General features: G+C 44.3%; 1 protein-coding gene across 1 annotated transcript; it reads right to left on the bottom strand.

The window, feature by feature from the left end:
- Positions 1–21165: 21165 nt before the first annotated feature.
- Positions 21166–25637, bottom strand: LOC136022936 (guanylin-like). The gene is made up of 3 exons (XM_065696868.1): positions 25563–25637; positions 22677–22866; positions 21166–21233 (listed from the first exon to the last, which is right to left on the bottom strand). Exons 1-3 carry the CDS (start codon positions 25635–25637, stop codon positions 21166–21168), a joined length of 333 nt encoding a protein of 110 aa, XP_065552940.1.
- Positions 25638–26698: the final 1061 nt, after the last annotated feature.

Here is a 26698-nt window from a genome sequence, read left to right as displayed (position 1 = left end):
GCAGTTGTGACTGTTCAGTACATCTGTGATACAACCCCACGGCCCTGGGGATAACGTTGGCACATTATAGGCTGTATTCATAGAACAGAAAGAGGGTCCATAACATCTGAAGGAGAGGGAAAAAGAACTTTTACTAAACTGGGACATCGCACCTATGCCACATCCCAGCCTGCCTAAGTTTGTCTGCAGGCTGGGACACCTGGGCCAGTGAAGTATCTGTGTCCAGGGAAGAAAGCTGAGGAAGCACAGGGCTGTTCCTATTATTGAATTATTATTAAATTAATTATTATTAAATTAAATAATTTATTATTATTATTAAAGTGCATTATAACTGTTCTGTATATGAAACATACGGGGTGCATACTGTCAAACATTGTCCTCAGAATACACAATTTAGGAAATTTTCACCAGCTGTGGTTACCTGTTTTTTCCCCCTCCGTATATCATGATATCATTTTGTTTGGAAGGGGCCTTAAATTAAAGGTCATGTAGCTCCAAGTCCTTGTCACTGGCAGGCATAGCAGAACCCATCTCTGGGTGGGCTTGAATCACCAGCCTTCCAGTTAACAGCTGAACGTGATGACTGATTGCATGAGGGAGACTCCCCCAAAAAGCCTATTGCCAGTCATCATCATTTGTGGTTGGAACTACCACAGCGATGCTCTGACTTTTGGTCTTGATTAATTAAAACATTCTTGGCAAATGCTTTCACTCGAGGCTGTCTTGTGCTGGTCCAAGAATCTCACCTCTAGCGGCACAGTATGAATGTGCCTGGCCATCCCTCTTAATCATGACCCTGCTTCGGAAAGCCAGCAATATAGAATCAAAGTCGTACTCCAGAAGGCCTTTTGTAAATGTGACATGGTTCTGCAGCCACCCAAATAGCAACTCTGAACATGAACTGTAAAACTTTATGGCCTTTTAACCTTAAAATTCTAATAAACTACTTGCAATTTGTTGCGGTATTTACGAAGCAATAATTTAAAAAACATTATATTGTATGAATCTTAAATGAACAGAAAGAGATCTGTACCCCACTGCAGTACTGGGGAAATACTTCTGAAGTTCATGTTGAAGTCTATAAAGGCCAGAACTAAGGATATTAATTCAAGCTTCTTACTTGCATTTTAGCCATTCCCTTTTGAATTAGCAAAGGTGTACCATGTAGAGCTACAGGCAGTAAGTCAGTTGGGTGATCTCATCTTCCTCTCAGATCATGGTTTTTTTAATGCTTAATTTCCATAAATGTTTGTTCCTTAATAGAATTGCCAGCATCTCCAAGATCTTTCCCACCATTACATTGTACAAGATGTGGGAGGAAGGAAAAGTCACGTCTCTTGATGATCCATTGGAATGCTATGCCCAGAACTTTGTTATTAAGAACCCTTTGGGAAGGCTCAAGGCATCGGAACAGAGACACACAGCAGATGGGCTGATTTTCGTGGAAAAAGGCTCAATGCCACTTAAGCCATCCCCTGTTCCCCCGCGCAGAATGGCCAGCCAGCTCTCAGGGGAGACAACACTGCTGCTTGCTTGCCCTCTGCCCACCACTGTACCACTTAGAAGAGTCCACAGAGAGAACAGACCATGTCCCAGGGATAAAAAAGGTTGATGTTGAGGCTATTTCACCTTTGCACGTCCCAGAGGTCAGACAAGACCCTTGGAAGCAAGCTGCCAGCAGCTTCATCAGGTGTTAAAAGGAAACTCTTGTTGAGGCTGCCTGCTAGGAAAGGGGCCAAGCTGCACTGTGGGCTGGGGAACTGTTTTTCCTGTGCAAGGTGAATATCTATTTCTTTCAACACAGTAGCATGACTGGAAATCAGGCTCCAATTGCATAAGGAGTATTTGTACTCTAGTCCAGAGAGCTTTCATTTGTCTGGGATATAGAGTTGATGGTCAAAGTGGCACCATCAATCTTTGCTTTGAAGAGACGCACAGGTGAACGTCATATGCTCAAGTATTTCACCTGGGCTATAGAAACAGCAATAAACTCCATGCAGATTCTTTCTGCAGTCATGTATGATCATGCCCAGAGGTGTGCAGGCAGATACGTTGCACTATGATTTATTTCTGTAGAGGTGCCTTTACTCTCTATGGCATGCCTGACACAACATTGCTTTCCAGGCTTTGAACTCACAAGGTGTAGTATTTGATTGCAAGATATTCAAGCGGTCTAACCCTGATCTTTTTGAGTGAGGGCTGTGTGCCAGTTTGGGGCAGTTCTTCTTGCTCTGGAACAAAAAAAGTGATTGTTTACCCATCAGCTACCTTTAAAAACTTCCAAGAATCATTAGGATTTATACCCCATGGCACTGTCTAGTCAGGATGCCGCACCACTGGAGTGTCTCCATCTGTCTGATGGAGAGGATAAAATGTTTTTCTTTTCCATCAGTATTGCAGACACTAACAAGTCTTGCCTTTTCTAGTGAGCCACCCTCAAACCTGGACACTGGCACTTTTTGGTGCTCTTGTTCATTCTCATTAACAGCAAGAGAGGTGTTCCATGTGGCAGATCAAGAGCAACGGGCTGGAAAACAGCCTGTAACTTACTGATGAAGGCACGTTACCTGAAAGTAGAACATCTGGCCCAGGATGGAGAGGGGTTTGAACCAGGTATCTTGTGAAGCAGAAAAGCACTCCAGCTGTGAAGCCATGGGTGATATCCATGCCCTTCACGTTTGCCTTCTAAAGCACCCTTTGTTTTGTTGGCTGTGCCATGTCTGGTCCCCCCTACACCTCCATGGATGGGTGCATCTCACACGATGTTGCTTGGTGAGTGACCAGGCAGCCCGGTGCCTGCAATATACCTCAACGTCCCATTTCAGCAGGTGTCAGTCCCGAGCCGGAGCAGCTCTGGTTTGCTCTCAAGCAGTGCAATGCCCTTTGTGCCAGTGTTGTTACCTGGAAGCCCTGTTCCTGATGTATACAGTGCCACTTCTCGTGCTGTTAGGTGCAGGAGCATTGTCTGAACTGTGAGGCACTGTGGTTCGCTCAGTCCCTGTTTCCAGCATCTCCCACCCACAGACTGGTAAAACGGGATTGTTGTGGCTTCATTTTGAGGAATTCAGTCCTGCAGTCGGAGTTCTAACCCAAAACCTGACACTGTCATTCCATCACTCCCGACCCAAGATCTTCTTGACAAACAGACCAGCCCTTTACAACCTTCTTCGCTCCCAGCTGCCACATTATAACTGACTTTTCACTTTGCTTCAGCTGGAGGGATGTGTGATACGAAATCAAGCCATAACACATCACTCGATGCATAGCATGAGGGCATAAATTTAGAGACAGCATGAAAAGCCTCGGCTGTAAATCCGTAAGGTTTTGATCTTTTGTGTTGTACCTCAACAGCTCCCTGATCTTTCTCACTGCTTAAACAAAATGACAGCAAAATGACAGCCTGCAAGGACTGTTATTTGCCGTCGTTGGGACTCTTCTGCCATCTCCTGGGAGAGAGGTGCAAACACCCTCAAGAGGATGCATTGATAAACCCGGAATTACAGAAGGGGCTCTGAACGTTCACTTTTGCCCCTTCTTCAAAACCAGCCACCCCCACCAAAGAAACAGGCGAAGTGCTCCTCAGTCTTTATTCGTAGGGGTTCTAAGACTGAAATGATCAATTTGTGCTTCTGGGGCTCAAAAAAATTCTTAAGCTATTAATGGTTAAGCTATGGTTATAGTCAGACTTTTCATCCGTCCATGAATCATATAATCATAGAACGGTTTGGTTTGGAAAGGACCTTAATATCATCCAGTTCCAACCCCTTGCCATGGGCAGGGACACCTCACACTAAGTTATCTCACCCAAGGCTCTGTCCAACCTGGCCTTGAACACCGCCAGGGATGGAGCACTCACAACCTCCCTGGGCAACCCATTCCAGTGCCTCACCACCCTAACAGGAAAGAACTTCCTCCTTATATCCAATCTAAACTTCCCCTGTTTCAGTTTTAACCCGTTACCCCTTGTCCTGTCACTACAGTCCCTGACGAAGAGTCCCTCCCCAGCATCCCTATAGTCCCTCTTCAGACACTGAAAGCTGCTCTGAGGTCCCCACGCAGCCTTCTCTTCTCCAGGCTGAACAGCCCCAACTTCCTCAGCCTGTCTTCATACGGGAGGTGCTCCAGTCCCCTGATCATCCTCGTGGCCTCCTCTGGACTTGTTCCAGCAGTTCCATGTCCTTTTTATGTTGAGGACACCAGAACTGCACACAATGCTCCAGGTGAGGTCTCCCAAGAGCAGAGTAGAGGGGCAGGATCACCTCCTTCGACCTGCTGGTCACGCTCCTTTTATATTTAAATCTCCAGAAGGATTTTTCTTGTGTGGTTTTCATTTTAAACCCATTCACCTTCAAAATATCTTCATGATCGAACTGGTGAAAATACACACAAAAAGGTCAAGTTCTCCAGTTACACAGAGATTATGACACTCATTTGTTCACACAAGGCTTTACGTCAAATCTAATGAAGTCTGGTTTTCATCTTCATGTTTAATTTGTCTATTTAAACATGGTTCTTACTGTGTGTGTGCGAGGAAAGACTGTGTTTCAGACTCTTGCAATGCAACAGTATGTGACAAGCATATACATTGACGCTGTCACAATTGTTTATGACTCCTGGATCTTAGTCTAGTAAATCCAAACATCAGGTTACATTTACATTGCGTACACTGAAAGCTTACCTTTGAGGTGTGTGCTAACAAAAATCCACAGAGGTGCCTGTTAGCCTCACCAGCTGGCAGAAAAAGGTTATTTAGCCAGAATATTAAAATCAGTTGCAAAGGTCTGCACCACTGCATAGGAACCCTCATGGAAAGCTTCGCCTCATGAAGCAAAAGAAAATAATAGAAATTTTAATATTCATGTATTAGGATGTGGAATAAGTCAAAGAAATGCAGAATATGTCAGATGATCACAAGGCAGTTTTTAGGACCACTGAGATACAGCTGATGAGGTTTTTTTTATATAGCACAAAAATAAGAAATAGCATTAATGACCTCAGGGTAAAATTATGTTTCATTTTTATTCAGCAAGATGTTGCACTCTCAGCAAATGAATGTATCTGCGTGCAGAACATCTGCTCCACGTAACTGTAACCTGACAAAATGGAATGGCATCTCACTCCAGCCACTGTAATAGACTCTTAAAGAGACCATTGCCGTGTTCTGCATACTCAGCCCGCTGAGACTCTTTATAGAAGAGTCTACTGGGAACGATAATGATGTCAGAGAAGCTAAAATAAGTGAGATGATAACTGTTTAATGATGATAACTGTTTAATAATATCTTATTATGTGAATAAAGCTGAGCTATGCCACAAGAACTTAAAGTTCTGGACTATGTCAGAGAACATGCTGCAAAGGGGACAGTGTCATCCAGTTTACCAATAACACAAGTGTCTCCACAAAAAGAAGGGCTGGGTGGAATGGGACCTTCCTTCACAGGCAGGATCAGAAGAGTTGCATTAATATTATTCTTAGTACTCACCATACTCATGTGATCGTAGAGTGACATTGGAAGGGTTTGTATATGGTGGTGAAACACGGAACTCTGGTTGTAACTCAGTAACTGTACTTGGTTCCCCAGCATGCTCAGCTGAGTCACAGGGGACTGAAAGATCTCAGCCAGCTCTTTTTGGACTCTTGGTTGAAAGCTAGCAAATCCAGCTTGCTCAACTAGAAATGAAACAAATAAATCCTAGCAAAGCTGGTGCAGTCTATGTAGCCCCTGACATGCAGTTGGCAGCCCTGCTATAACACCCCATCTGTCTGCGGAAAATACAGCCTGACCCACCAGGAGAGTCACCCAGATTGACTGTGAACTAACTTCAGTATACAGCTAATCACCCTAATGGATCTTTTTATATTACTACAGTCTTCTTTCAAAACAAAGGAGAAGAAGACGATGTGTTGAACCTGTCAGCGTGGTCCAATTCAAAGAACATCTCTTATGACATCTGCTTTCACAAGGGAAAATTGTGAAAACTCAGCCACATCTTGGATCGAAACAGAAGCTTTTCCTAAGATATTTAGACGTAGTAAGACAAGGGATGTTTCTTGGACACAAGTAATCTCTAACATGGACAGAGCACTTTGAGGCCCCAAGCCCACCGCATACCTTTGCTTCTCAGGCTTCCTCACTGTCTTGCTTGCGCTAACAAGAGTCATAGCCTGATTGAAGATGGGTTTAGTATTTTTAGCTTTTTGTTAGGAAATTGCAATAAATTATCAAAAAGAAACTATGTATTTCTTTCAAGCTAACCTTGGGCTCGCTTGTCTCACAGAAACCTCTTCTAGATATAGAATTTTGCTCAGCTGGTGAATCGCGGTGTTATACAATAAACCTGAAAACCCAGCCTGAAGAAAAAGAGCTTTTCTTCTCACAGTTAATGTCACCATCTCCTCTAATTCATGTAAGGATTCTAGTCACATTTAGGATTTAATTTAGTTCTGTACTTCGTGAACAAAAGCCTGTTTGGCAGAACCTGAAACCTGGCATTCCTTCTGCCTCTTCAGGCAGACATTTTGTTACTGATGCTTTTATTAGAGATCAGATCTTTCATTCTGCTTCCCTTTGTAACCCTGGAGAATTCCTTGTTATTTTTGTTCTGGCTTCTTTCCTAGTTGATGCTAAACTTCGATTTAGACTGAACAATCTGAAAAGATGTCATTTCAGTGGCTGCAGGTCACACAGTCTGTATCTGTGCTGGTAAATCCATAGTTGTTTCTGAGCCTCTGAAACAAGTCCCGTTTTCCCTCCCAGTCCTACATAGAGATAAGACCCAGAGAGTACATTGTCATTCCTTATCACAGAATCACAGAATCACAGAATCCCAAGGGTTGGAAGGGACCTCAAAAGATCATCTAGTCCAACCCCCCCGCAAGAGCAGGGTAACCTACAGTACATCACACAGGAACTTGTCCAGGCGGGCCTTGAATATCTCCAGTGTAGGAGACTCCACAACCCCCCTGGGCAACCTGTTCCAGTGCTCTGTCACTCTTACAGTAAAGAAGTTCTTCCTGATGTTAACGTGGAACTTCCTATGCTCCAGTTTACACCCATTGCCCCTTGTCCTATCACTGGATATCACTGAAAAAAGCCTAGCTCCATCATCCTGACACCTACCCTTTACATATTTGTAAACACTGATGAGGTCACCCCTCAGTCTCCTCTTCTCCAAGCTAAAGAGACCCAGCTCCCTCAGCCTCTCCTCATAAGGGAGATGTTCCACTCCCTTAATCATCTTTGTGGCTCTGCGCTGGACTCCTTCAAGCAATTCCCTGTCCTTGAACAGAGGGGCCCAGAACTGGACGCAATATTCCAGATGCAGCCTCACCAAGGCTGAGTAGAGGGGGAGGAGAACCTCTCTTGACCTACTAACCACACCCTTTCTAATGCACCCTAAGATGCCATTTGCCTTCTTGGCCGCAAGAGCACATTGCTGGCTCATGGTCATCCTCCTATCCACCAGGACCCCCAGGTCCCTTTCCCGTTCACTACTTTCCAGCAGGTCACCCCCCAACCTGTACTGGTACATGGGGTTGCTCTTCCCCAGATGCAAGACTCTACACTTGCCCTTGTTAAATTTCATCAAGTTTCTCCCCGCCCAACTCTCCAGCCTGTCCAGGTCTCGCTGAATGGCAGCACAGTCCTCTGGTGTGTCAGCCACTCCTCCCAGTTTTGTGTCATCAGCAAACTTGCTGAGGGTGCACTCAGTTCCCTCATCCAGGTCATTGATGAAAATATTAAACAGCACCGGTCCCAGCACCGACCCCTGAGGAACTCCACTAGTCACAGACCTCCAGCTAGATTCTGCGCCATTGACCACAACTCTCTGCCTTCTTCCTTTCAACCAGTTCTCGATCCACCTCACTACTTGATCGTCAAGCCCACACTTCCTTAGCTTATCTATGAGGATGCTGTGGGAGACAGTATCAAATGCCTTACTGAAATCAAGAAAAACTACATCTACCGCTCTACCATCATCCCTCCACCTAGTCACTTCCTCATAGAAGGCTATAAGGTTGGTCATACATGACTTCCCCCTCAATTCTGGGAGGAAACCCAAATACCTGTGCTGGGAAGCCACCAGGATCCTTATCTGGAGAAGCAGGGTCCAACCCAAGCTGTGCTACCAACCACATCCTTTCCTTATACGATGGTAATCTTTTGTTATGTCCTGTATCTGCAACCACCAATACTGGATCAGATTCTTTGTCATATACTGCACTTCTCTTCTTGCACAGCTCATGCAGTTGGTTTCACTTACCCAGATGAATTTGCTGAATGGTTTTGGCTCTGTGTTCAAGATATTTAGGGGGTGATTTTTTGCTTTCTCCTCACCTTGCACCAATTACTTTGAAGTAAAGTCTCCTTTACCAGATCTGTGTTTACATTAAACCCGTCACTCTGTGGACTACAATTTCCCTGCTCAAAGGTGATTTTCAGCAGTGCACCTAGGCAGTTGCATGTGCTTCACTGTGAGATCAGCCATAAGCACAAGTACAACTAAATGAGTTTCTTGGCTGCAGATAAACTGTCAAAATACTAACTTTCACTCTGGGGAAGGATTATTGTTTAATCCCAGCCCTGCTCATCAGTGTGGCTGCAATAGCAGATGACTGCAAGAGTAGCTCTCCTTGAGCAGTTGATCAGAGAAAGATAATTCTAGCAGCTGAATGCACACAAGTGTCACATGATAGAGCCCCTGTTTGAATGCAGGACTGATGCTAAGAAGTGTGGATACAACAGAAACAGTCGGGTCCATTCTATTTAATTAACTGAATTAAGCCTCCGTTTCCTACCTCTTTAGTGCCCACTGAAATCTAAGCAGGTTCATCTATTATTATTAGAACTGGATATGGGTTCATGTGACTAGCAGAAAAATATATCTCCAGCCTGCCAGATTGATGAAACAGAAATAAAACCAACATTAATTTAATTGTGTCTCCTGCAGAAATCAAGTGCCTCAGTTGCATAGGGAAAAACATGTTTACGGGTGAGTGCTTTATTCTCTCTCTTTGTCAGTTACTAAAGCCTATTTTCAAAGTAGGGTTTACAAGATCAGTTTCTTAGAAGATGGCTCATCCTTGGCTCTCATGGGTTTAGTTTATTCTCTGCAAACTTCATTTTTGTTTTAATTCATGCTTATATCACTTATGGACCTAAAGCTTTTGTTTTCCTTTCAGTGTAATCATACAGATATACATATAGACACACACATACATATCTCAGAGATTACCCTTGTAACTTCACTTGAAGATGAATAACTGCACTTCTGGCCAGAAAAATCCTGTCCTTGGACCCTGGACAGTGGAGGGTGAGCTTATTTTATGATCTGCTTTTGTTATGTCATTCTGTTATCAGTCCCCACGCAATAACAAGGTAATGATTGCAGCAGATGTCTCAACTGATAGAAATATGGGTTTGTGAGTATCATGGAAACTGGTCTGCATTTCATTCACTGGCAGCTTCTCCACTGTTGGTGATTCTGCACTGTTGTTCATAAACACAAAACAATTCTTTTGCAGCAGAGGGGGTGGATTGTCAAAGAGATACCAGTACAGTCAAATAACATCTTCATTTTCAAACACGATCCTTCCAAAGAGTGCCATCACAATGCAGTCATCTGGGGAAAGACAGTGGTAAACAGGATGTTGAAAAGAGTGTGGAAGTCGGGATGGTTTTGATCAAGACATTTGGAATACCAACTGATACGCAAAGTAAAAGAATAGGGCAAACACAGAGTGTTGGTCCTGTGACAATTTTTATAACAAGATGTGAGTTTTGCTGAATAGCCCTCCATGGACTGATCTTCCATGTGCGTTTTCATTCCTTTTTTAAACTCCTGTAAATATTTGCCATTTGTTGCTGCATGTGAAAGGAGGTCCGCAGCTTGGCTTTCTGGGCTGTGAGCGCACACTGCAGCCGGCTCATGTTCAGTTTCCCATCAACCAGCACCCCCAAGTCCTTCTCCGCAGGGCTGCTCTGAATCACTTTTCCACCCAACCTGCAGCTGTGCCAGGGATTGCCCTAACCCAGCTGTAGGGCCTTGCACTTGGCTTTGTTGAACTTCATGAACTTCACTGTCCATCTCTCAAGCATGTCAAGGTCCCTTTGGATTCCATCCCTTCCCTCCTGCGTACCAACCGAACCACAGAGATTGGTGTAAGCAGAAAAGATGCTGATCTGGTCAAACGCTATCTGTCTCACCATAACTGGACTGAAAGCAACGAAAAACGACCTGCATCATCAATTCTAGTGTCTGGTAGTGAAAATATACCAGAGAGAGGTGCATGCTGAATTTGAATTCCAGATGCCTGAAAAAACAAGATAAGCTCCTAGAAAGATCTAAGTCTACAGAGACTTCACTGTTGTTTATCAGAACCCATGCCAGTCACACAAAATATTTAATGTAAATACTCTGCATGCAATTAAGTTAATAGCTCTTTTATTGCTCATAAACCTAATTACGTCATTACTGATACTTTCTTTGACCGTTATCGTAGTTAAAATATTACTCAAAGACAATCACACCTTTGTGTGTTTAGTGTTTGCCGAGAACACTTTCTGTATCCTTGCGTTTGTGTGATAAGTAGGAGTGAGAGCATAACCAGAGATAAGACCAATACCATCAAAACGGCTTGCAAACATTTTGCTTTTTTTCCTAGAGTTTTTCAATGTCATAAGCATAATGGCATTGAAATTCTGTTTCCTCAGCAAAAACTTCATTTTAAGTTAGTAAAAACTCTTCTTTAGTGACATGGGCAGCAAAGCGTGATTTAAGGTTAAATCATGGGTCCTTCTGATTTACCGACTTTCATTGTGACAATGATTAAACTCTGCCAACTCTTCCCATGGCAGCCCTGACAAACAGGGAATCTTGTTAGGCTTTAAGGAGTTTAGCACCATGGGGAAGATGCCAGTGACCCTGGTAGACTGGGAGACAGACAGCATGAAGCAGCATGGAAATCTCGTCCAGATTCTTTGTAGGATCTCTTCACAGCACTCCAACAAGATTTCTTGCCTTATTCTGACCTTTGCTGTCTCGATACATGTTGTGCGTGTACTTACTACATACAGCAATATAGGAATATGATGCATGTATTCCTCAAGGCTAGGGAGGCACAAAAATCATTAACTTAATCATGATCAGTACAGTCACAAACTTAACTACAATCATTATTTTAAGACCACAGCCTTCCAAGATCACATCTGTCTTCCACCCATGGGCTCATGGTATGAGAAATTACTAGAGAAGTATTTACTCAGAAAAGCTTCCATCTTTCCCAGGGGCCAGCAGCAACGGGCAGTGTCATACTGGACCCTTTTACCATCCCTTTGGTACTTGATTGCAGATTTTTCACTGTTTGCAGTACATGTTGCCCATGACACAAAATACCTCTATCAAATCCTTCCACATAAAACAAGCAGAGAATAAAATACAAGCATGGACAGTTAGAATATTTTTCACACTGATAGATTGTCCTAGTCTCTTCTGAGTTTACGTATGAGGAAGTCCTTTTACGACCGCTTTATTGTTGCTTGCTCATCATAGGAATTTACTTGATGTGTATATCTAGCAACAATTTCATAGCTTTGCTTGCATCTTCCTGGAAAAATACTATGATACAATGGAAAGAAGTAGAGTGGAGTGGCAATGAAGGAGGGAAGTATTCCATTGTCTCTGTTCACAGATATGAAGGACTTTTAGCTCGCCTAGCCTGCAGTCCAAATTTCCAACGGTTAAAATGGCAGGTTAGCCAGTGAAAAGTCTTTGGCTAAAGAAGCAAAAGTGGCTGTTTTAATGTGGCAATGTGTATTCACAGTAGGTATCAGCTTGTTCTGATTTCAGCTGGTGTGGACTTATTTTTCTTCCTAGTAGCTGGCAAAGTGCTGTATTTTGGCTTTAGTCCGAGAATAATGTTAATAATACACTGATGTGTTAGTTGTTGGTCCGTAGCAATTACCCTGATCTAGGACTTTTCAGCCTCTCGTGCTCTGCCAGTGAGGAGGAGCACAGGAAGCTGTGAGGATGCAGAGACAGGACACCTGGCCCACACTAGCCAAAGGGGTATTTCATACCACAGCACGGCATGCTGGGAGACAAACTGGGGGCAGTTTATGTTGAACAACAGATTAGGGTGGTCTTATGTAATATTTGCTTACACTTGTTACTTTTCCCAGGTTTCAGGCCAAGCAGTCATGCTGAAATTTAGTCTGTTATGCTGATCTACAAAGTTCCCAGCTAGGACTCTCAGCCATCTTTAAGCTTCCACCTAGGTAGGGATACACGGTACTTCTCATGCTCAGACTCTTCTACCACAAAGGTTGTTTATGAGTGTCTGCTATGGCTCAGGACACAGAGTGGAGCTGTCTAGGGGAGCAGGATGTTTGCGCAGATACCTGCTCACTGGGTATTGGCAGTGCTTTGTACACATACATCAGCAAACAGCCAAAGTTTGCTTGCCCTCAAGCACACTGAGGTGAGGCCATGGGAGGAAAAATAGGCTAGAAAACTTGCTAATCTTACCTAAGGATGCCAGAGGAGACCTTGCATTCTACAACTGAAAAGTGGTAACAAGTGATAGGACAAGAAGAAATGACCAGGGGAGGTTGAAATTGCATACTTCTTCACTGAAAGTGGTGTCAAATGCTTCAGCAGGCTGCCCAGGGAAGTGGTGGGGTCACCATCCCTGGAGGTGTTTCAAAGACATATAGATGGGGCACCTGGGGACATGGTTTAGTGTTTAGTGGTGGACTTGGCAGTGCTGGTTTAATGGTTGGACTTCATGATTTTAAAGGTCTTTCCTAATCTAAATAATTCTATGATATAGGATGGTTCTACCCTCAAAAGGTGCAATTAGGTGGAATAAATGAGTTGAGCCAGCAGCTTACTTCTTCTGAGCAAAGGCTGTGACTAGCTGAAGACTTTGTCTTCTTTCTTGTCAACAAAGGCAATTAAAACTGGAGGATATTTCTTTTAGACCTACCTTGGTTTTCCTTCATTCACTCTCTCATGTGTGTGTTTAGTACATGGGCCAAGAAGGAGATGCTGATGAGTACAGGGTCACGGGAGGAGACAGCAGCTGTGTGGAGGAATACTTATCATTTGCCATGGGGGTTACTTCTTAGGGCAAAGAAATATTTTCCTAAAGCAAGAACGTCCTACTAGTCAACACACAACTCTATGGACCAGTACGTCAGTCAGTACACAGTGCTAATACGTGTACACAGTATTAGCAGTTCAGCAAGTCAGCTTAGGGTTTCTGCACAAGCATGAAGCCTGCAGGATATTTCTCAGATTGTGTGCAGATGACAGTGGGTCAGTGGATGAGCTGGTAACCCAGCCTGGTGAAATACTTGCTCTGCTCCGAGCACGCCATGCCTACAGCTCCAGCTCCCAGAGGCTGCTGGGGAGCACCGTTCTCAAAATCTGGTTTCTCCAGTGGGCTTTTTACAGCCTACTCCAAACACGAACTCCACTCCTGCCAATTGTTTCCTGGCTTTCTTGGTTTGTCTATTTGATTGTGTGCACCCCTTATCTTCCACAGAGGCATAACACTCATTCTGTATAATCCCCAACTGCTAAAATTCTCATCCAGCAAGTGTGAAACAGAGGTTCGTTATCCTCCTTTAACCCCCTTTTTCTGTGTGCCAAGACACTGCTCTATACACTAGACCATAATTTGTCTGTGGTGTATAAAAAGGGGGAGAAGACTCATGGGAAAACACTCATGAGGGTCTCCATTTCAGCAGGCACATATTGGTTCTTATTACCAGCAAGTCTTCCTTGCAAAGTGCACAAGCAGTCCTCTCTGAGCTACTCCAAGCTGTTGTGCTAAGATTTATTAATTTGACAAGCTAGTTTTAAGAGAAAACATTAAGCCACATTTCTATATGCAGAGGAATAGCTTTAGGGTTCAAATAAGCCCAGGTAGTGTTTTGATTCAGGAAATCCATTTTCCCAGAGATGCTGATTTTCAGGCAGCAGAAAGAGACTTAGCATGAGATTCTCCTTTGGCATTTGTTGTCAAAATTTTGTGTCAACATACCAGATGAGAGGAATTATTTTCTGCAAACGCACACCCTTATTGACAAACGAAACAGGAAGTAATACACCTAATATTGTTTTCAAACATCAGTTCTGGATTCAGGCATCTAGCTCCTGAGATAAGTGCTAAGGCACTGGCACAGGCTGCCCAGAGAAGCTGTGGCTGCCCCATTCTGGAAGCATTCAAGGCAAGGTCATATGGGACTTAGGGCAACCTGGTCTAGTGTGAGGTGTCCCTGCCCATGGCAGGGGGCTGGAACCGGATGATCTTAAGGTCCTTTCCAAGCCAGACCATTCTGTGATTCTATGATATGTTTGAGAAGCCCTAGGATAATTCCCTGTTTATTTAGCCGAATGGATCTGGTGATTCCTCTGTCTCTGGAATTCCTGCAATTTCATCCCATCATTTGGAAGGAACAAAATGAAAGCTTGGAGCTTAGAGGAAGGAGCCCTTCTTTCTTTCTTGCCTATGGGGATGTCCAGAGCTGGTGCTGAGATTTGATCAGATGCTGCCCTCCATCCATCCCCTGCCCCGGGTGCTGGGATGGCAGCACCCTATGGTGTAGAATGTAAGGGACATCAGTCTCAAGAGGTGCTCTCTTCTACCTCTTGTCACTTTCTGTCCCACAGCTTCTGCGTTCCCGTTCCTGAAGCTCATTCCCAGTCTTGTTTGAGAACCGCTGCTCTAACATGGCCCTTTAGCACAAGGGGTGTTTAGGTACAGGAGGTCTGGATGTGTCTTGGCGTGCCATGACATGAACTTTCTGCAGGTCTTTACGTAGCTTGGAACAAAGGGGACATGAATTCACTGACGTCCATATCAACTGACATGCATCCCATATTAGTTGATGTCCATCCCCATGGCTGACCCTGTGGCGAGGGCAGAGCAGAGCCACGCACGGCAACATCGCCACATCAGCAGCCAAGCCAACCGTTGGAGGGGCCACAGAGTCCAATGTGAGGGCTTGGCGGAAAGGCCGGATTGTGCAAGGGAGCCAGTGAAGCTCAGGGATGTGAGGGAAAGGTGTAGGAAGAGGCAGGGCAGTTGAGGAGCAGGGGAGGAGGGAAGCGCCAGCAGAGTCAGGACGCCGGTGCAAGAAGGGGCCTTTAGCCCAGGAGCCAAGCAGAGGAAGATGGTCCTAGGCAGCCAGAGGCTGCGGTTCTGACGCATGAGGCAACTGTGGGCTGAGCCAATCATGGGCTGAGCAGAGGGTCGCCAGCCAATCAGGGTGCAGGGAGGGAACTGGATGAGGTTTCCAAGGCGACGGGCCCCATCCTCACAGCAAACTCACTTGGTGTGAGGGGAGGCTGCCGCTGTGCCACGGCGGTGTTAGGGGATCGCAGGCTCTCGCTCGGTGGTCGGGTCCTGGTGCAGGCCCCATTCAGAGGAGCATGTTGCCCCCGGAGAGCAGCACTGGGAGCAGCAAGGCCTGGGAAGATGTGTGCCACAAATACCGGTCATTGCTGAAGCAGCTGACCTACAACAGCAAGCGGCGCATCAATGTGCTGACCATCCTGGCCAAGGAGAATGTGTGCTTCACCAAGGACTTTGTGTCCCTGATTGAGGCACAGATCACCAAGGTTTTTATAGGCCACTGACTCCTACTTGTACCCATGCTGCTGGAGGGACCAGCTGGGGCAGCAGACATGGGCGGCCTTAGGGGCTAGGAGGAAGGGCATAGGGAGATGGAGTGCTGAGGAGCACAGGAGGAGACAGGCAGCACGAGGCACATGGGTAGCAGGAGGAGGAATGCAGAAGGGACAAGGAGAGACAGTAAAGTGGGCAGGGGACTCCCAGGAGGGCAAGAGCCCTCCCTCCCTGTTCGTAGTAGGAGAGGCTTTGGGGCTCGTTCCACCAAAAGCTCTGGGAGAGCAGCATGTCTCACGGTTGAAGCCCCTTGTCAGTTTCTTCTCATTACTCCAGGCTCCTCCGTCAGAGAAACTGCCGGTCATGTACCTCATGGATTCCATCATCAAGAACGTGGGAGGAGACTATCTTCCTGCTTTTGCTACAAACCTAACTTTAATATTTCCTTGCGTGTTTGAACAGGTATGCACAGAGTCAGAAAACTTCTGTAATCTCAGCAGCATTTGTTCCTGGCAGAACATACATGCTTTCCATTTGGGGTTTTCTTGTTCTGCTGCCGTACCTTTAACGTCTTAACTAGAGGCGACTAGTATAAACTCAGATGCAGGAATATCCACCTGATTTGGGGAAAGAACTCATTTACTGAGAGGGTGTCTGAGCACTGGGATGGGGGGCCCAGAGCAGTTGTGGAGCCTCCTTCCCTGCTGCCTTCCAATATGTTTGTTACTTTTTTTTCCCATAGTAATTGGGCAAATAAAATGAGAATCTTGCTAGTGAAATAGTTGAAAGAAAGTTGTCAGAGAATGGTAATGTGCAATGAAACCTTCAAATAGCCTTGAAACAACAAGTCCACATTCGAGCTTCTGTTCCTCAGTCCATGGGTACAGCTGTATGATCTGCACTGCTTACAAATTCTGTAGAGCAAGTTCAAGGTGCTAAAATGGCAAACTGTTCATAGGGAGAGGAAATAGATGAAGTCTTTAATTCTACAGAAAAGATCAAGTAACTGTTTTCTATTAACTTAACAAGCCGTACAATTGTTTGATTATTTTAGGTGGAAGCAGCTACTAAGAAATGTTTATTTAATCTGCACTCCACATGGAACGGTATTTTTCCTTTGAAGCAAGTACTTGTGCTGGATATCAAAGTCAAAGTATTAGATCCTGCTTGGCCAATTAAACGTTTGCTTGCAAACCTGGACTTTTCCAGCATCCTTGCGAAACGCAAGTTTCCAGAGTGCTCAGTAAGTTTGTATGCCTACTGCATGCACAGATGGTGGTACGTGTAGTTGTCATTGTTTGTCTGCTGCTGTCTGACAATTCAGCATGTTAATAATGAAGTATCTGAGCTTTGTATACGGGCAAGAGGATTTTCTGAACCGGGCATATCGGATAGGTTGGGGTTTTAGATTTCAAAACTCTCTTGTAGATTGGGGAACAATTACGCAGTTCTTGGGGTTTTGTTTTTCACTTCTCTCCAAAACGATGCCTGCTGATGATCCTTGTCTTCCATCTCATCGCTCACAGCAAGCCAGGCTAATTCAGATATATTTGCTCTTATAGAAGAAGGAAGCCCAATTGCTGGAAATAAAATCAGTTTCCTCGTTAGCTCAGGCTGGTTTGATACCACCGTCAGAAGACGGTGGTTAACCTGCGTTGTCTTACATTCGTAAGTGAGAGCCTTGCTATGTTTGATAGCTAATTATACTAAAATAAAGCACCTCTGAAGTGTAGAAATAGGAAAATTATATCAAGTGCTCATCAGCTTTGTTGCCTTGAGCATGTGGAATATGTAGAAAAGCTAATGCTGTCATAAGAACATGTGCCTAGGTGACGTATTCTGCAGTACTGACTATGTGTTACTGATTTTGCAGGAACCCGAAAGCACAACAGAATCTGAAAGAAGCAGGCAGGATCCAGGAGTGAAAAGGCGTCTTCAAGAGAAGTCAGAGGATAAAGAGGAGGAGGTGAAAGAAAAGAGAAATAAGGGAAGTATAGAGAAAAAAAGAAGAAGAGGAACATAAGACGTGTGAACACAGACCAGCAGGCAACGGAAATTAAGAAATCGACAGTGCTCTTCAGAAACAAGACACGGGTACAGAGGATGCAGAAAATCAGGGTGGAAAACAAAGGAGTCCACGTCCAAGTCCCAAACGGTCACTATCACCATGTATACGAGAGAGGATCTCACGCAAAAGGGGATGTCGGAGTTTATCTCCCAGTTCGTCACCTCCTAAAATAAGGAAGGTATGTCAGATAGGCCCTAAGCAGCCTCATGTTGAAGAAGGCTTATGCGGTCCTTTGTGGACCTTTCAACACCAAACTGGCATGGTTCACCCTGGGGAGGAGCTTTCCATGTATAAAATCGTTGAGAAACTTGTACAAGTTAATGATAAAAAAAGCAAGTTTAGAATTGCATTCTTACACAAACAATACTTAAATGCTTATTTCCACGCGTTTCTTTCACGTCTGCTCAGCCAGGGCCTCATGGCCAAGCTCAACAGTATTTCCCACATGAAGCTTAGTTCAGAACCCTGCACGACCTGCCGAAAATCAACCACGTTGTTCATGACACAACTGTTTAAATAAACTGAGGTGTTCTTTCTTTTGTTGTTTTGCTTTCTTCTGCTTTCTTCCAGTTTGCTTCGTTCTGAAAAATAATGAACTGAATTGTTAGAGTTAAATAAACTGAAATACTGAAATGAAACAATGGAAGACTGAAATGAGAAAAACAAAACTAAAAGAATGAATGAAAATAATGAAAGGAAAGGAAATTAAAGGAAATGATGAAATAACATGGTAAAATAATGAAAAAAACAGTAAAATGAAAAAAGCGAGGGAAGGAGGGAGGGAAGTAGGCATGGAGGAAATGAAGAATGGAAGGAAGAAAGGAAGGAAGGAGGGAAGGTAGGAAGAAAGAAGAAGAAAGAAAAAGAAAGAAATGAAAGGAAGAAGGAAATAAAGAGAGAAAGAAAAAGGAATAAATGGAATAAAGGAATAAAATAAATTAGAATAATACTAATTAATTGAAATATCGTTAACTTACGCGCAGGAATTAAATGAAATTGTAAAATCATACAATAGTTTGGGTTGGAAAGGGCCTTAAAGCTCACTGAGTTCCAACCCTGTGCCAGGGGCAGGAACACCTTTAAAAGGCCAGGTTGCTGCAAGACCCATCCAACCTGGACTTTGACCACTGCCAGGGATGGGGCAGCCACAGCTTCTCTGGGCACCCTGTGCCAGCGCCTCAGCACCCTCCTGTAAGAATTCCTCCTGTAAGAATTTCTTCCAAAATGACATGAAATTAAACGACATTAAATGAAATTAAATTATATTATATATATGAACTCACATGAAATCCCGTTTCAACCTGTGACCTTTGTGAGTCTTCAGGATGCTTCTGGAGCAGAAAAACCAACAGACGATCAGTCTCATCGTTAGGTGACTCATGATCAGTGCAGGGAATAGAGTGCCATGGCATAGCAAAGCACACCATAGCACAGCATAATGGGTTTGGGGGGGGGGGGGGGCTCTGGAGTGCAGGGGGAATGTCAGGAGGTTCTGGGGGAGATTTTGGGGTGCACGAGTTTTTCAGGTTGCAGGGGGTTTCCTGGCAGCCAGCTGGGTTTGGGACTCCCAGGGTGCTTTGGGCATGCAGGGAGGGTGTTTGGGGGCAGAGGCGGTTGGAGCGGGTCCCATGAGGTGTTCTGGGGGTCCCAGCAGAGGCTTTGGGGATTTGGGGTTCTGGGGGTTTCAGGGTGCAGGGGGTAGAGCAGGAAGCTGGGGCTGAGGCTCTCGGGGAGGGGGAGGGCCTTGAGGTGCAGGTGGTTTGAGGTGCCAGGGGTTTTCGAGGTGCAGCACCCAGCACGGGCCATGAACAGCAGAGCAGAGCAGAGCTCGGCTGAAAGGGGCCCACAACACTCCTGTAGTGCAACTGCCTGCCCGATTCAGAGCTCGCCAGAAGTTCTGGCACGTTCTTAAGGGCAGAGTCCTTCTTGGCATTGTCCATACGCGTCTTCAGCACCCACAGGCCTGGCACACCAGGAAGCTTGTGCCAATGTTTGAGCACCCTCTCTGTACAGAAATGCTCCCTAACGTCAAGTGCGAGCCTGCCCTGGCTCCCAGGGAGATCAGCAGCTCCCTCCCCTCCCCGTGTCCCCTCCTGAGGAAGCTGCAGAGAGCTCTGTCCTGCAGCCTGCCCCCCTGCTCCCCATGGATCCCCTCCTGGCCTGGCCCTGCTTCCCTCTGGACTCCGTCCTGCTTGATGCCCCTTTGTCTCTTCCACCAACCTTCCAACATACCAGATGTGAGGAATTCTTTTCTGCAATCACATCGCTTTTCTCACAAATGAAACAGAATTAATACACCTAGTACTGTTTTCAAACATCAGTTCCAGATATAGGCATCTAGCTCCTGAGAGAAGTGCTTCACTTTATAGCCCTCACAGTCTTTGAAGAAGTTGGTTGCTGAATTGGAGGCAACATATATATGAAAGAGAGACAATAATTAAACAGATACAGTTTTTAATTGGGAATAATTTAATAGCTGTGATGTAGTCTCATATTACTATAACCCATATAAGGACCACAAATTGTTTGAAGTTCAGGACAATATTAACAACATATCTTTTATTCCAGTGAAGACCCACTTACCTTATTAGATCTTATCTAGAAGAAGAGCAATTAGGCAAGCACACTGCCCCTCACCCTAACATAAAACACCACAACGCCCAGGAAAAACATAATAAAAATACCGCACAAATTGTTACCAGCTTTTATTTCATATACAGCATATAAACACGGGGAGATTCCAGCATAGCAGTTTGGAATTGCTGCCTCCTAAATAGAGCTTAATGAACATGACCATCTGCCAAAAGAAGGGGCTTCCATACTGCTATGTAGAAAGTGTTCCTGTCCTCCTGTACATTCATTTCCTGAATTTCCAACAAGTAGTAACAAGGAACAGACTGGGAACTTTCTGGCTATGGAAATATTGCTAAACACCAGTTACTTGTCCCCAGGTTACTTGCTTTGTTAGAAACATACACAATCACATGCAGACCTACAGGTAGTGAGATAGTTATCCAACATACTTGACAGCACTGGCTGGAAAAGGTATCTTGATGCTGTTGGGTGCTATGCGCAGAGATGGCCAAATCACAGGCAGATTTATCTATTAAAAGGCTGCAGGACACTACTCAGTTCCACCCATCATGCGCCCATTCAGACAAAATAGCGTAAAATGAATCTGTGCTAGGACATTTTTGTTCCAGTGTAACACAAGGCGAGAGAACTGAAGCCTCCCGGATGAGCTTTACAGGCTCCTTGTTAGCAGAAGTGCGCTGCTGGCGCCGCTTGGTCTAACTAACTACCTCAGGACTGCCATTGGTATGTCTAGGTGAGCTAGTAGCTCCAGTTTGACTGTAGTGGAGATGGAGACCGAATATTGATTTGTGTAAGTACGTGATTTGCAATAGGAATGCACAAACTTCCTAGCTTGACGCATGTTCTTTGAACTGTTTCATCTTTGTTCAAAAGCAACCAGCGCAGGCAGCATTGGCGCAGATTTCACATAAATCAGGATCTTGGACAGCCAGGTCTGTTAGAGAGAAAAGAGGGGGCTTCAGTGAAATGGCAAGAGAATTTCTTGGTGAGCAGAGCCACACAGCAAGGGATTTGAAGACTCTTCTCTGTAGGCTTAAATTATAGTTTTAGCTAACAAGAGTGTGCGTGGCTTTAAAGTAACCTAGTAAAGTATAGCAAACTGTTCTAACTTGCTAACATGTAGGGAGTAAGCAATGTCCAGCTTATGGGGGAAGGAACATCACAGGACTGAAAACAACTAAGGAGGCAGTAAATAAGACCAAGGATGCTAAGCTTCAAGACAACAGAGACTGGAACAGAACAAAAGCAAGGCCAAACCGCTTTCTAACTCAGCATTAGGACCTTTCAGCACTAGGATCATTCAGTAAGCACAGCGAGGAAGACCAACAGCGACCACCAGTGACTCCCACTCAGCAAGAAAGCACATGCATAACGAGGATGCAAATATTATAATTAGTTCGCAAGGCTCTCATGAATATGTAAATAATTTCATAGAAAAGCTGTAAATATGCACGAGTATACTAAATACATAGCCACTGCTGGCAAGTAGCGGGGGCGCTCACCTTTGCAAAACTTTGTGTGCGCACCCAGTGCTGCAATAAAGAACGCCCGCTTTCTAAACCTCCACATCAAGTCTGAGGGAGTTCCTTTGACCGCCTTTTGCAGCAACATTTCCATCAATGTTTTGTGAGTTTTAATTTTCTATGAAGTTGTGACGGGTTTAAGTAAAATTAGTTCTTGCAAAAACCTGGCCTGAAGAATGAGCTCAAACCTGAATCCATTGGGAAAACAATGGGAACGGGGAGGCAAGAGAATAATTGCGACGGTGACTGGGATGTGGCTTGTGGAATCACAACATTCGTTATATTAGTACCATATTTTCTAAAGTGACCATTGTACTGGACAGCAGATAAAAGCAACAAAATGAAGTAAACTGTAGCAGCCTGCTCAAAACTCAGTACATGACAGACATTGCCAAAGACTGATCCACCTCATTTAGATCTCACACCTCTTTCAGGCTACCTGGAAAAACACTTTCTACGCTGATTAGAGAGAGCAATTAGACCCATTCCGAAGTTGCAGTTTGCTAGAAATGATCGATATAACCCTGATTTTCCTGTAAGCCAGAGGATAGAGCGAGCTCTCTCACTTAAGTCATGCAAGTTAGCATGCAACCACCTGGAGGAAGCTTTTTCCTGATTACAGCAGCCTGATCTGTACAGGCTACAGCTAAGCTCAGCACATCAGGAACTGTCTTGCAGGGTGCTCGCAGCCAGTGTTGGCCGTCAGTCATAGGAGGGATAGAAAGGCAGCATGGACTCTCTCATCTGCTTTAGAAGTGACAGAGCAAGAATCATGTTTCTTTCCCTGCTGCTACTCAAATGTTTAAGGTTAAAATCCTGACAAAAATGGCAGCTATGCAATATGAGGTACGTACTCAGCCTTTCAAAAATCATGGATGCATCTTCTCGTTTGCACACAGATTGGAATTCCTCAGGGAGATCTTTTTCCTCACATAGAGAGTAGCTAGCCATTGAAAGCGCAAAGCGAGGGTTAATACGTCTGTTCTCATCCATAAGCTCCTTCAGCTTCTTCACAGACTCAAGGGAGAATTTCAAGTCTCCATCCTATGTAGACAGAACCAGAAAAAAAAGGCATCAGTATATTCAGCCTTAGGCAAATCTAGACCATTTCAACAATGAGCTCTCCTGAAAACTAGGCTACAGGAAAAAGACAGTGTTGAAATAAAGTCTATATAAAATCGGTGTTAACTGAAAGCAAAATAATCAGTTCTTCAAGGCAAAGACCTTTCAGAGCAGTAGTGAGACCTGGCTGGCCAGTCAGAATTTGCATTATGTGGATGGTGGCAGACTTAGTGCTTTTCTCGCTCCAAAGAGAGACACCAGGTTTTAACCTGGGGTTACAGGCTGGTAACCTTCAGCTAGAAAAGATGGCTTGGCAATACATGGTAGAGACTTAGGAAATCATGAGCTGAATGGAGGTAAATGGGAGTTTAATTTGTTCACTCTTTCTTCTAATACACCAGTGGAGAAATTCAAGCATTGGCTGGCATATGGCAAGATCTAACCAAGCAAAAAGAGCTGTTCCTTCGTATTGCACTTTGTTAAGAGCTGAAATCACCCACCCCAAGGTACTGTGGCAAATTTTCTTCAATTTAAAACTCGTCCACAGGATTAATGGAACACAAATTATTGGCAGCATGAATATGACACTTCTGACTGAAAGCTCATACCAAAAGCTTCAGGAGGCTGGGACAGTATTCTGGGAAGTATTACTCCATGTTTTATATTGCTAGACCCTCTGCATCTCTTAATGATCATTTCCTCAGTTTCAAGGGGATCCCACTGCTGAGGTTACAAACTTAAACTGCACGTGTTGCAACTGTGAAGCTTGGTGCATAAAGGCTGTGTATTCCTGCAGATAACCAGTTTGGCCCAGAAGAGAAATAAACATTACCAAATTTATCTTTAGCATGTGTTTTAAGCTGGTTTCATGAACAAGTAGCCAGTAGGATGATAAGTAACACCTACTCATTCAAAGAAATAAAGTGAAATGACTTCGGTACAGCCTGAGGCCAAATATTGCCACTTGTTTCACAGTCTCATGAGCCCAGTGTCGAATGGTGTGAGATTGAATGGGTGTGGGTTTACTCAGGTTAATTTATGGGTCATGGTTGCCTATGAAATACTAACTTTTTCTGTATAAATACAGTTCTACATTCAGCCATTCGTCACAGACCTCAAAAGCATAAACTATATGAGTTCATAAACTACGAGAACTATAAAAGGATGGATTTCCACAGGTTCAGGTTCAGAGAAACCAGAGAGTAGAAATGAACCCTGAGACACGTATGTCCTGGTGACAAAAATATACAAGTGAACAACAAAACCACTAAAGCAATCCACCACCTCAGATAAGAAAGATTTATTCAAGAAAGCTCAATAAGAGCAGCGTCTTCCCTCCAAGGTGAAAATGCACACTGCGTTGCTGAACTAAGAGGCTTTATCACAGAAATAGTGCAGGCCAGAAAAATCCACCTCTGTAGTTTTTACTTCACACCTAGTAAACCATCTTCCTCCGATTTCCATCATATTAATTCAAGATCTATGACGGAAGGTGCCAAGATAGTGAATCTCAGTCCTCAAAATAATTATATAAAGTCAAATGAAATCCTGCTTTGCAAAACATTTGGTTAGATGAACAAGAGCATAAGCCAACCTTGTTCACTAATTACTACTAGCCAGACCTTACGGGACCATGATTAGTCTAACTGAAAGGACACGCATGCAGCGTACACTGCACATATATGTAGGAAAAAATACAGATTTAATGATTAAGGAGGTAAATATCCAAACTACAAAGAGGATCTAAAACTACAGAGCTGCATTTCCTACGCTTTTACCCAACAGCTATTATCATTTGGTTATTTTTTATGACTCCAGTGGAAAACCAATTTTTTTTTTCCTTAAGTAGGAAGCTCTCTGTTCCCCCAGAAACACTCTAATGTTACACAGTGATTTGGAAGAAAGTAATAGATTAAACCTGCTATTTCTGGATATCTTTGACATCCAAAGGAGAAAAACCTGATATTTCAAGGCACAAAAATAGGACTTTATACCAGGAAACCTACTGCACACATGCGGAGTCAATAACTCTTTAAGACATATTCATTCTTTGGGTACTCTGAGGAAGTTATTTTACATTTCAATCCAAGATACTCCCAGGTACAGACAAGAGTACTGAATTTCTTAACTGCTTCCAAGACACGCAAAAGTGATGCATATCTTGGAAAATTTGATATAGCCTTCTCTAACACCTCATCTGCCCATTAACAATTCAGTGGATTCAGCTAAGCATTTCTTTCACTTTTTTTAATTATACTGGTATAGGCTTCATCTCATAAGCTGATCATTTCCATGAAGAACTTCCTGCCAAGAAGCAGGCAAGACAAGACAATTTCTTTTGTCACATCTTGTTTTTACCATTCTGTAAAGTTAGAGGTGTTCCCAGTCTAGCAGCTTCACAACACATGGGTTATGTGCAAGAGAAACACAGCGCCGAAGTCAGCAAGGGACTTCAAAGCAGTGATAAGGCGGATGAAGCTAAACTGCGCCATGTTAGTAATGCACAAAGCACTTCATAGAAAGAAAAACAGAACTACAGGGAGATTAGGTTGGGTATCAAGGCAGAACAAAGTAAAACCTCAGGTCTATTACTTAAGATTCCTGCTGCAACCACCTCACATGGCATCAGTACTTCATTGAACTTGCAACACCAACAAACTAAAGAGCAGAAAACTCACCTGAACGTAGACTGCCTGAGAGCTGTGCACCAGTAAAAGGACAGCAAGGACTGTAAAGGAAAGAAAGCCTTTCATACTGCTTGCAAAGTAAAGCCTTTCCTAATCTGAATGTACTGTAATATATGTTTGAATATCTTTGCTCTTTGCTTTCTTTTTCCGTCTCTCAGACTACCTCTTTTCTTCTAAGCACTCTGACAGCCTCGTCGTCAGAGGTCTGTGTTTCCAGTGCAAAGCTGGAGCTTTATAAAGAATTCACATAGCAGCTCCTGGGTAATCCATTAAACCAAACTCTTTATTGACATATAATAAACCCTCAGTAGACTATCAGGTATCTACTCCTGAGCAGAGCAGGGCAATCACACCCAAGCAGATGCGGGGGTTATGAGTCTCTCCCATTTTGAGACGCTGGCCATGACACAGGCAAGCAAAACGTTCCAGCCTACCATAAGAAAAGCAACAGAGTCTGATCTAATGCAACACCTGAAACTCAGTCTTTATATCAGGGATGCACTCAGGTTTCTGACCACTGGCTGCAGGGCTGTGAAAAAGAGGAATTTTGAAGGAGATCGAAGGAAAACCAAACCTTGCCCTGCTCGCTGGCCAGTCAGTGCCCTCTTTTGGGGATTCCAGGTACTAAGAAAGTAGCAATGGCCAAGGAAGACAAACACAGGCTGTGCCTGAGTATGACCGGCTCCCATGCCAAAGGTTGCAGGACAGAAAGCCGGTGCTGGGCATCACCTGCAAATGGTGGGCTCTGGAATGGTGCCACCAACATGGCAATCCACCATGGACTAATCACCTACAACTCCATCTGTGTATTGCGCCTCTGCTGAGAGCTTTTGGGCGTGCTGGAGAACAGCTCTCAGAGGGCAAACATCCAGCCCCTGCTCCCACACTTGAAGCTGCCAAAGACAGAAAGCTGTTGCTATGCGTACCCTGAACATAGCAAGCAAAGGAACAATCCCACCAACATGGCAATGCACCCTTGATTAGCCACCTAAAACTCCATCTGCATTCTGCATCTGTGTCCTTTCACCTGGGACTAATCCCCTCCTAGGGACCCATATGGGGATCCTGGAAGAGCTCCGGTACCAAGGCCTTGACCTGGATGTTGCAGATGCTGACATCTGTAATGG

Source organism: Lathamus discolor, chromosome 16 (assembly GCF_037157495.1).
Source record: "Lathamus discolor isolate bLatDis1 chromosome 16, bLatDis1.hap1, whole genome shotgun sequence".
Classification (NCBI taxonomy): Eukaryota; Metazoa; Chordata; class Aves; order Psittaciformes; family Psittacidae; genus Lathamus; species Lathamus discolor.
This window is presented reverse-complemented; position numbering and strand designations above follow the sequence as displayed.

Bases quoted from the DNA above. Each gene is read 5' to 3' on its own strand.
- LOC136022936 (XM_065696868.1), bottom strand. From the start codon at position 25,637: ATGAAAGGCTTTCTTTCCTTTACAGTCCTTGCTGTCCTTTTACTGGTG. The intron at 22,867-25,562 runs GTGAGTTTTCTG...CTGTCTACATAG, and splicing joins CTCAGGCAGTCTACGTTCAG to GATGGAGACTTGAAATTCTC. The intron at 21,234-22,676 runs GTACGTACCTCA...TCTCTCTAACAG, and splicing joins CATGATTTTTGAAAGGCTGA to ACCTGGCTGTCCAAGATCCT.